The sequence below is a fragment of the Syngnathus leptorhynchus genome, chromosome 15, assembly GCF_054491065.1.
Source record: "Syngnathus leptorhynchus isolate UIUO chromosome 15, UIUO_Slep, whole genome shotgun sequence".
Taxonomy (NCBI): domain Eukaryota; kingdom Metazoa; phylum Chordata; class Actinopteri; order Syngnathiformes; family Syngnathidae; genus Syngnathus; species Syngnathus leptorhynchus.
Genome location: NC_141209.1, coordinates 648,995 through 658,180, shown reverse-complemented (window position 1 = coordinate 658,180; position 9,186 = coordinate 648,995). Strand labels below are relative to the sequence as shown.

At 48.4% G+C, this 9,186-nt stretch overlaps 2 protein-coding genes across 2 annotated transcripts; one reads left to right on the top strand and one right to left on the bottom strand.

Annotated features, from left to right (window-relative positions):
- Positions 1–49: 49 nt before the first annotated feature.
- On the bottom strand, positions 50–2,392 carry LOC147044867 (creatine kinase, testis isozyme-like). Its single transcript, XM_085932093.1, has 8 exons — positions 2,231–2,392; positions 1,559–1,746; positions 1,345–1,499; positions 1,135–1,267; positions 832–1,003; positions 621–744; positions 320–509; positions 50–231 (listed from the first exon to the last, which is right to left on the bottom strand). The coding sequence occupies exons 1-8, from the start codon at positions 2,251–2,253 to the stop codon at positions 50–52; spliced, it is 1,167 nt and encodes a 388-aa protein (XP_085788219.1). The 5' UTR covers positions 2,254–2,392.
- A 577-nt stretch (positions 2,393–2,969) lies between these two features.
- Positions 2,970–8,771, top strand: nrde2 (NRDE-2, necessary for RNA interference, domain containing). Its single transcript, XM_085932085.1, has 19 exons — positions 2,970–3,079; positions 3,507–3,609; positions 3,701–3,859; positions 3,959–4,099; positions 4,197–4,453; positions 4,558–4,787; positions 4,855–5,082; positions 5,172–5,361; positions 5,510–5,643; positions 5,850–5,970; positions 6,036–6,211; positions 6,289–6,460; positions 6,533–6,753; positions 6,832–7,297; positions 7,422–7,765; positions 7,836–7,975; positions 8,061–8,202; positions 8,376–8,447; positions 8,535–8,771. The coding sequence occupies exons 1-19, from the start codon at positions 3,019–3,021 to the stop codon at positions 8,658–8,660; spliced, it is 3,483 nt and encodes a 1,160-aa protein (XP_085788211.1). The 5' UTR covers positions 2,970–3,018; the 3' UTR covers positions 8,661–8,771.
- Positions 8,772–9,186: the final 415 nt, after the last annotated feature.

Sequence of the window (9,186 nt, the reverse complement as noted above, 5' to 3'; positions counted from 1 at the left end):
AAAGACAGGTGGGTGAGTCCAGAACTGAAGACACTTTGGTCATTTGCTTTTACCTCTTGACACTGGGCATGAGATTTTCAATGGGCTCTTGTATCTCCAGTCTCTTCTCCATCTCTACCAGCACCTTGACCCCGTCAATCACCATCTGGACCAGCTCCACCTCAGAGAAGCCCAGTCTGTCAGCATTAGAGATGTCAAAGACGCCATCCACGGCGCCGGTGTCCACGCCGCCTGACAAGACAAATGTTCAGTGCTTTGCGGTGTTTCTCTCACTTTTGTAAAATATTGATTGGGAAAAAAAAAAAAAACCCACACATACCAGTTCCACGTTTCTGGAGCCTCAGCCGCCGAAGAATTTCCTCAAAATCAGGGTGTTGGCCCAAGTTTGGAAGCTTCACGTGCACACCGGCACGCAGACCGGTGCCCAGGTTGGACGGGCAGGTCAGAATGTAGCCCAGGTGCTCATTCCACATGTATTCCTCCCCTTTTTCTTTGAACAAGGACTCCATCTTTAAAGAAAAAAACAACAACACAGCAATAAAAGTCATCATACAGCTTTTGAGCTTGCTTTTTGTTCACTAGCAAACCCATCAAAACCCCGATCATGGCTTCTAACAAACCTCTTTGAGTCCGGTACAGAAACGAGTGAACACTTCCTTCATGTTGCCGCCTTTCTGCATGGAGATCACTCGTAGATGGTCCTCTTCATTCACCCAAACCAGGAATGTCTTGTCGTTATTGTGCCTTTCAAGGACGAGAAAAAGTACGAGGACCAAGTGGGCTTTCAAGTTTCACGCACATCTCACTTAATGACCGTCCGTCCGTCCTCACCAGATGCCTCTGCCGTCAGGCCAGTCGCGAGCCATCCCGGAGGCCAGCAGCAAAGGGGACACGGGCTTGTCAAACAGCATGTGGTCATCAATCAGCTGCTGCTGCTCCTCCTCACTCATGTTCTTCAAGGCGTAGTATTTCCCTTGGAGTTCTCCAGTTAGGGAATCCAGGGCTGCCAAGAAGATCAAGCATAATGTTTCCATCACCTGTAGCCATTTTATACAGTACTGGAAGTAAGGCTGAATAAGAATGTCGAGACTCGATATTCCAAAGTACGACAACTATTTCTAGCTGGACGTTCACCTTCAACTGAGATCCTCTCCACAGCCCGTCTCTCTCCCCGGCTACAGTGCGGCGGCAGACAATAACCTCGGATGCTTCGGCCTGTTCGCACGCGGCTGCTCAGAACATAGTTGGAATCCAGGTCATCGCCCCCCTAAAGGAAGGCAGAGAAAGTATTAGCTGAAATCATTCAATGTAACGCCAGGTCAAATCAAATGCGGCCACTTGGACCTTCAGGTGTTCCGGGTCCAGATCGGTCTTGTGTTTGTCCGATGGTCTGTAACCTCCGTGTCTTTCCTGAATCACAAGGTCCATCAGGTCTTTGAAGACTTCGTACGACTCCTCATCTCCAGCCACGCAGCCCACCGTCATGATAAACGCGTGACCTACATTGCATTCATCACAGTCAACGACAATGCTTCCACCTGGCTGCCTGAAATTGTACCTGGATTATCCACTCCTGTCTGGATGACATCATCGATGGTGAAGCCATTGGGGGTACACTTGGCCCTCAGCTTGTTGTACATGTCCACGGTTAAAAACCTGGCCATGTAGTTGTTGTGCTGACTCAAATTGGGGAAGTCATCCTTGACTGACTTCTCCCCCAACTGAAGGTTGGCCATGTCATCGGAGCTGGACAAATACAATCAGGTGGATGAAGGTAGACCGAACCAAAACGGGCTCCGACATTGAGACACATTGTGCTGTTTTGGTTGTTGAGTCAATAGGATTTGGCAATTTAGTTTCAAAGCTAAAGTTTCGACTACGAAAGCAATTTACAACACGGTGTCATGATATATGCATTTTCAAGAAGGGTTTGCTCTCAAACTTAGAACAGTGTCACTAATATCTAGATATTTCTGTCAAATAGTTTCGACTGTTAGTGGTCTAGAAAAAAGATGAAAGCAATTTACAACACGGTGTCATGATATATGCATTTTCAAGAAGGGTTTGCTCTCAAACAAGAATCTAGATCTTTCTGTCAAATGTGTTTGGCTTTCTAATTGAGGTGTAAAAAAAAATAAAATGGATGAGCACTTTGAAGAGAGAGGAGGAATAGACCAGGCAAATAATCATCGTGTATTGCAAGTGAATCATTTGTCAGCGTCTAACTTACACTTGTTCAACAGTGTCTGACATGTTTCCGTCTTCTCTCAGATGCAGCACTAGAAAGACTTTTCAGAGATATGAGAAAGGCTGCACAGGGAGGGAGGGAGCGAGTGAGCGAGCGTTGTCAAGCTGAATGTTCGAAAACGCATGCAAGTGCGTGTCTTCCAACCTATATAGCCCCAACGTCAGCACCACGAAGTGTCCGCTAAACGCGACAGGCCGACGTGTGCGAGCCTTCAAGGATATCGTATGGTGCACGAGCGCTTTGTGCAAAAAACACTTCTTCCATTAAGGCGTCATTTTCCTATTTGTGACGGGAGCTTTATGTAAAACCCACGCGCAATACAATCAACAAAGTTGTATCCCTGTGACTTGCTTGCTTCGGAACTCTGAACATGTAATTGAATCAAATCTATTAATTTAATATAATAATAATAATAATAATAATAATAATAATAATAACATATAAATGTATTATTATTATTATCTAAAAGGTAACGCTTGGTCACATGCATCATGAATCATTCTAAATTCAGCAAGGTGCCTCAGCATAGCCAGATGATGGCGCTATTGTTCTTTATTTTCGTTTTGTTCGTTTCATTTCCCCCCCTTTGTATTTCTATTTTGTATTTGCCGATCAACGGTTTGACTGTTTTTTGTATTGTATTTGTGTTGATTTCATCAAATAAATCTCATATTTGTTAAATTTGTGTTTCCATTATTTGTTCATGTCGCGCGGTACATGACGTCATCAATCGGCGACTACGCGCTCAGCAGGCGTAAAGCAAGTAAAACATGGCACTGTTTCCAGCCTTTGCTGATGTGAGCACTGACAAGGTTGAAGAGCCATCTCATGGTAACGATCTCTTATTCAACAAGTTACAATATAGTTTTTGGAGTTGTTACATTCCAAGAATATATACCAAGTGGGGCAGTGAAGATGACTTTTCGCAGCGCTGGTCATGTCCGGTTAAACACTTGTGTTGTCCATTCAATGTCAGGCTGATCTATTTTGAGGCATTAAAGCCACATGCTGTTTGTTAGTTGAACTCAATGCTAATGCTACTAGGAGATCAGATAGCAGAGGTGGGAGACTGGGAGTCATCTCGAAAGAACTTGCGATTTCACTCTGATTCGCGACTCCTTCACCACTGTCAGTCAAATAGTAATTTCTATCACAAAACTATTGAGAAATATTAGGCATTACATGTAAGCACAGAGTGATTCTCCTTATCTGTTCACTGAACTACAGTAAGCGACACTTTTTTTGTTTTCTCATTCAGAATTGAAGTGGTTGAGTAATAAGAGTTTTCAGACCAGCGATGCCCTGTCCCTGCATCATCGCTTTTTAGAGATCAAAAGTGAGGGAGTACCCCAAGACTCAAGGTAACATCTTGGAGAAAGTTTCAAGTTATCTGTAAATAATAATAATCTACGCGGTGCTGAATTGTGTAACCTGTTGTTGCTTTCTATTCAGTTCAGACAGAAAAAATGAGGATCATGTACCAGCAAGGAAGAAGAAAAAAAAGCATGGAGAAAAAAAGAAAAAGCACAAAGAAAAGATTAGACCGTCAACAGAAAGCTCAGACTCTGAACCAATTTTCCCAAGTGATCTCAAGCGAAAACAAACAAACAGGTACACACACCATTAAATTCTAGTTTTGATTTGCGTCACCCGCACAAAGTGATTTCTGACGGATGTCTTTGTTTCCGATTGACACGTGCCGTCTTACAGACAACAGGCTGCTCCCGTGGCAACTTCTTTCTCCTGGTTGGATGACCTTCCGTCGCCCGCCGCACAGCCGTTCTGCGTCGACTCTAAAGCTGATGCTTCCAACTGGACATACAAGTCTCTATACAGAGGAGATGTGGCAAGGTAACGCAGAACATTTTGCCATCCCGATGGTACGGCTGGAAGCTCACAACTTGTCTGAACAAGGCTCAAATGCGATCACGGTACTTTGTTATTGCAGGTATAGGAGGAAAGGCGTCTCATCGCTGGGTCTGGATCCTCTCAGACAACAAGTCCAATGGGAGGACGTGAATAAGAAACATAAACGGGGGGACAAGAAGAAAGACGCAGACAGATACTTTTCCACAGCCTGTCGTCAGTCGCTCAGGTCCGAGCAGCCTCTCCCGACATTACCGAGAGCTTGCGAAAGCACCGACTCCGAGCCCTTTCTTCCGCTGGAAGACATTGAGGGCGAGCAAAAAGGAGAGGCATCCCAAGGTAGTACAATTCACAAGTAACAGAGCAATTTCGGTCAGGAACACGACGGGACCCCCTGTCCGTGTTATTGATTCATTTCGCTTGGTTTTCCTGTGTGGCTCCAGGGGGCAGAGCACCGAGTTCCTCAGTGAATCCGCTCGGCGTGTACGACTCCACCACTGCCCTCTGGCTGCAGGGCAAGGGAAAGCAGGACGAGGCAGATCACCCCGACGCCCAAAACCCGGAGACGGGACAAGAAGCTGTGCTTTCGACCGGCCGGACTGAAGAATTCAATCGGAAACTGAGAGAGCAACCGGAGGACACTCAGCTCTGGCTCAAATTTATTCGATATCAGGTAGGAAGAGTCTTTTGCTGCGCTGGTGCTCATGACTCGTAACGCATCGAGCTCATCTTGCCTTTAGGACGAGTTGGGCGCAAAAGTCTTTGGAGGTGAGGAAGAGCAACAGGGCAAAGAGTTAGCCGAGCGCCGCGCCAAGTCTTCCTACAAAGCCGTGCTGGAGAAAAAGCTGAGCATTGCGGAGCGTGCTGTGGCTACCAACCCCAGCTGTGTGGCTTTGCAGCGGGAAAGACTCAGGATCTGCCAAGAGCTTTGGGAGCCGTCGGCTCTGGCTAAAGAATGGAAGAAACTGGTAGCTTGACCGTCCTTGTCCTTTCACCCGAGAAGGGACAGTATCAATCAAGCAATAAGGCAAACTCCTCTTTTGATCTTTTCTCCAAGGTCTTTCTCCACCCAAATAGTGGCCCTTTATGGCGGGAGTATCTGCTGTTCACCCAGAGCTACTTCAGCAGCTTCAGTGTGTCAAAGGTGAACTCTGCTTACGGGAAGTGTCTCAGCACGCTCAGCGCCGTCCGCGATGGCAGCATGGTGTCCCACCCAGCCTTGCCGGGGATTGAAGAGGATATGCTCGGTAAGGCCATGTTGGCCTCTTTTAGCCAAGAAGGTCAACGTTCGGCACGCCGCATATCTCTTCCTTCAAATCAGTGCTCGACTTTCCATGTCGTTTAGGTGCGATGACCAAACTTTGTCTGTCTGTCTGTCTCTGTGCTGTTATTCAGATATCTTCACCAAGCAGTGTCATTTTCTCCGTCAGTCCGGTCACGCGGAGAAGGCCTTGTCGCTCTTTCAAGCCATGATGGACTTTACCTTCTTCAAGCCTGACAGTGTACGACAACTGCCTACCAAGCAACAGGTGACAGGCCTCGCTCGCTCGCTGGCTCGCTCGCTCGCTCGTGCGATCCCATCTGAATTGGAAACGTTAACGTCTTGAATCCTTGTGCTTTTGCATCAAGGCCATGAGGCTCGGTTGCTACGTTTACGTTCGTGAGCTAAATTCAAGTTAGCAACCCCGATGACAAGCTGAGTCAGAAGCAGCCCCTGTGTCGCCGCTATGTGCAGGTTGACTTCTTTGAGCCATTCTGGGACAGCGGGGAGCCAAGAGTCGGGGAGTTTGATGCCAGAGGTTGGAAAGCGTGGATGGTCCAACAGGAGCGAGGAGGATGGCTCCAGCCCTGCGCGGGTAAATACAACACATTTGATGCCATTCGCTAGCAGGACACACCCACTGTCTCTGTTTCTCCGCAGAGGAAGAAGAGGAGGAAGAGGAGGAGGAAGAGGAGGAGGTGAAGGACCGCAGCCAGCCACGGTGGAGGGTGTGGCTGGATGTGGAGTCATCTCGTGAAGCGGCGCATTGGTTGCCTTGGAGACCTGAAAAAGCCAAGGGCCAATCAGAAGACGACTGCGACGACCCGGAGAGACAGGTGAGGTGGAATTCCCGTGGTTGCACGTATCAGCGCATCACTTTGTTGGATCTCATCGCGCGTGTCGCTATCCGAAGGTGCTGTTCGACGACATCGGGCCTTCCCTAATTTGCCTGTCTTCGCCAGAGCTTCAGCTTCGCCTCCTCCTGAATTTTCTGTCATTTCTGGGGCTACCTGTGGACACTGTGCAGTCTGCTGGCACGTGGCATACTGGCTTGCTGTTGGAGGACCTTTCTCTGCTCACTCAGGGTGAATTTCAATGTGTATTGCAACTTCAGTGTTGAAGGACAAATCCATCTAAGCTGCTGGAACTCATTTTAGGTAGTGACTCGCGACGACCTCTGACTTCCCATAACTTGGCCAGTCTTGGGGTGAGCTCTGTGGGTCACATGACCACCCTCCAGGGAACCAGGAAATGGGTAGGGCTTGGAAAGCAGGGCGAGAAGTTTCTCAACTTCATGTTGAATACGCTCCAACCCGTTCTTCCGTCTGAACAACGAGCTGTCCTTTCACTCAGCCGGATGCAGTATGAGAAACTAAAGGTAGGACCTTTTTTTTTTTTTTTTTTTTCCCCGAAAGCTTTTGAAATGGTTTCTGACCTCTTTGTTTGTTTGTTTCAGGTGTTTCGTTGCATTCAGGGCAACAAAAAACGTCTCCGCTCTCAAAGCAAAATCAGCAAGCGGATGGCCAAATCGCTGCTCAAAGAACCCGACAGCCGCTCATCTTTGCCAATGTGGCGAGAGTTCGCCCACTTGGAGTGGATGCTCGGGAACTTGGAAGAGGGCCGCAAAGTCTTTTCCGCCGCCACGGCATTGGGCGGGGGCAAAGGGCTGTGTAACCCCTCCCTCTGTGAGCTGTGTCTACTGTGGGCTCAGCTGGAGGTGGAGGACGGAGCAGCGAGTAGTCCTCCGGCCGTATGCGTGCTCACCAGACTCGCCGAGGGGAAGGCCTTAACGCCTTCCTCGTCGTCGCAGCCCGTCTCTCCGGTTGCCATCCTGAAGGCCAGGAGGTCTTATGAACAGGCGCTGACTAGCGCTTTGTCGGCATTGCGTGGAGATCTCCGCGCTCCTCGGGCCAACAAAAAAAGTAAGCACCATATCAACTCAAGAGCTTCTTCTGGCTCCTTCCAGCTAGTTTGCGGGTTTAGGAATTACCAGTCCAAATATGGAAATTGGCTGATAGTAATGTCACGTTATTTTCCCGTGAGCAGCCCTTCTCCAAGAAGAGAAGCTGAGGTTGAGAGGGCTTCTCGGCTGCTACGCTCTGTTCCAGTACCTCACGATGGGCATCAAAGCGGCAAACGCAGTCTACAGCCAGGCCCGCGAGCAGATGGACGAGCTGCACCGTTGGCTGACGTCCGACCAGAACTCTGGCGGCGAGCCGTCGCCCCGCACCTTAGCTTGCGAGTGCCGAGCGGCGGCGCTGCAGCAGGCCTCTTTGCTCAAGTACCACATGAGCGTGAGTGTCTTCCCACTGGCGACGCTGAGAGACACGCTCACCTCCGCCCTTTCCAGCTGGCCGAGCAGTGCCGCTCTCTGGAGCATATACGTGCAGGTAAAATGATTTGGGAAATTCCACAGATAATGACATCCATCCTAATTGGCCATCCTGGCTCCCGTTTCAGGTGGAGAACCGTTACCACAGTGCCGGCCGGGCACGTCGCTTTTTTCACGCCGTAACCAGGGACAGCGCTAGTATTGTGCCGCGGCTCTTTGCTATTGTTGCCGAACAACAAAGGAAGCAGCTGGTGGAAGCGGCACAGAGGTAGGAGAGAGAGAGAGAGAGAGAACACAAGCAAGCTGGTTAGTATGAATTCTGGATCATTGTTTCCACATTTCCTATCAAATAGATCCTGCGCCAAAAGCGCCACCTCCAGCGTCCTGCCAGAGAACGGTCTCAGCAACCGTATCGGCAGGCTGTTTGAAAACGCCATAGGATCCGAGATGGGCGCCCATTGTCCTTTACTTTGGAGGATGTACATTCACTACCTGGTGAGATGGAGAATAATTCAAAAGGCGTGAACAGGCCAGGCCAGGCCAGGCCAGGCCAGGCCAGGCCAGGCCAGGCCAGGCCAGGCCAGGCCAGGGAGGCTTGCTTCATTGGAGTAGATAGAAGCAGTAAGGGTCCCATTGAGTTGACATGATTTGGCTGTTCCCGTGTGTAGGTGTCAGAGGGCAAGCTGGATAAAGCCAAGGGCCTCTTCTACAAAGCTTTACAGAATATTCCCTGGGTGAAGGTACGTCACAACCTTCAGAGCATCATCTAAAATAAAGAAAGAAAGAAAGAAAAGCAGTGGTACATTGAAAGTGACCTGTTTCACCAGGGATTGTACATGGATGCCGTGCAGCTGTTTCATGAGCATCTGCAAGAGTTTGTAGATCTGATGACTGAGAAAGAGCTACGAGTCCGATTGCCATTAGAAGAACTCGACATATTGCTGGAAGACTGAATCAAAAAAAAAAAAAAAGAAAGACATTCCAGCCATTTCTCCAGATGGACCGAGAATGAGGAGTCATTGCATTTTTTTTTCTTTACCCCCCAAAAATGACCTGTTTTTTTTTCAAGAAATCTTATTTTGTATATGGAGGTTTTGAAATGTGTATTTATGAAGTCAAATCTGACAAAACGTGAAGTTTGATTGATTTTTGTCCTTTTGCGCTATGGTTTGTGTACATATTGCAGATCAGCTGTGGCCAATCAGCGGCTGATGCGCACCTCGCCCAAAGTTGCGGCTCTGATTTGCCCAATCAGGAATCGCGACTCGAATGCAAAACTTTTTCAAAACGTATTCTTCCGCCAGCCAACACAAAAGACTTCCGGGAAGCGAATAGTACTTCACATGTAATAATTGACGATAGTCGAGAGCTATTGTAAAGTGTTTGTATCGCTCTCAGCGATGCTGGATCTCTTTATCTGGTATTGGATCAACTAGACCGCGGCGCGTAAAGAGGAAGATGATGAATGAGTACAGTGCG

What these genes read in the sequence shown, in the direction of transcription:
- LOC147044867 (XM_085932093.1), bottom strand. Translation starts at nt 2,253, where the DNA reads ATGTCAGACACTGTTGAACAAGT. An exon ending in TGGACCCGGAACACCTGAAG is followed by an intron (nt 1,268 to 1,344) that starts GTCCAAGTGGCC and finishes GCCTTCCTTTAG; the next exon opens with GGGGGCGATGACCTGGATTC. An exon ending in CCTGACGGCAGAGGCATCTG is followed by an intron (nt 745 to 831) that starts GTGAGGACGGAC and finishes CGTCCTTGAAAG; the next exon opens with GCACAATAACGACAAGACAT.
- nrde2 (XM_085932085.1), top strand. Translation starts at nt 3,019, where the DNA reads ATGGCACTGTTTCCAGCCTTTGCTGATGTGAGCACTGACAAGGTTGAA. An exon ending in AAGCGAAAACAAACAAACAG is followed by an intron (nt 3,860 to 3,958) that starts GTACACACACCA and finishes GCCGTCTTACAG; the next exon opens with ACAACAGGCTGCTCCCGTGG. An exon ending in GGATGTACATTCACTACCTG is followed by an intron (nt 8,203 to 8,375) that starts GTGAGATGGAGA and finishes TCCCGTGTGTAG; the next exon opens with GTGTCAGAGGGCAAGCTGGA.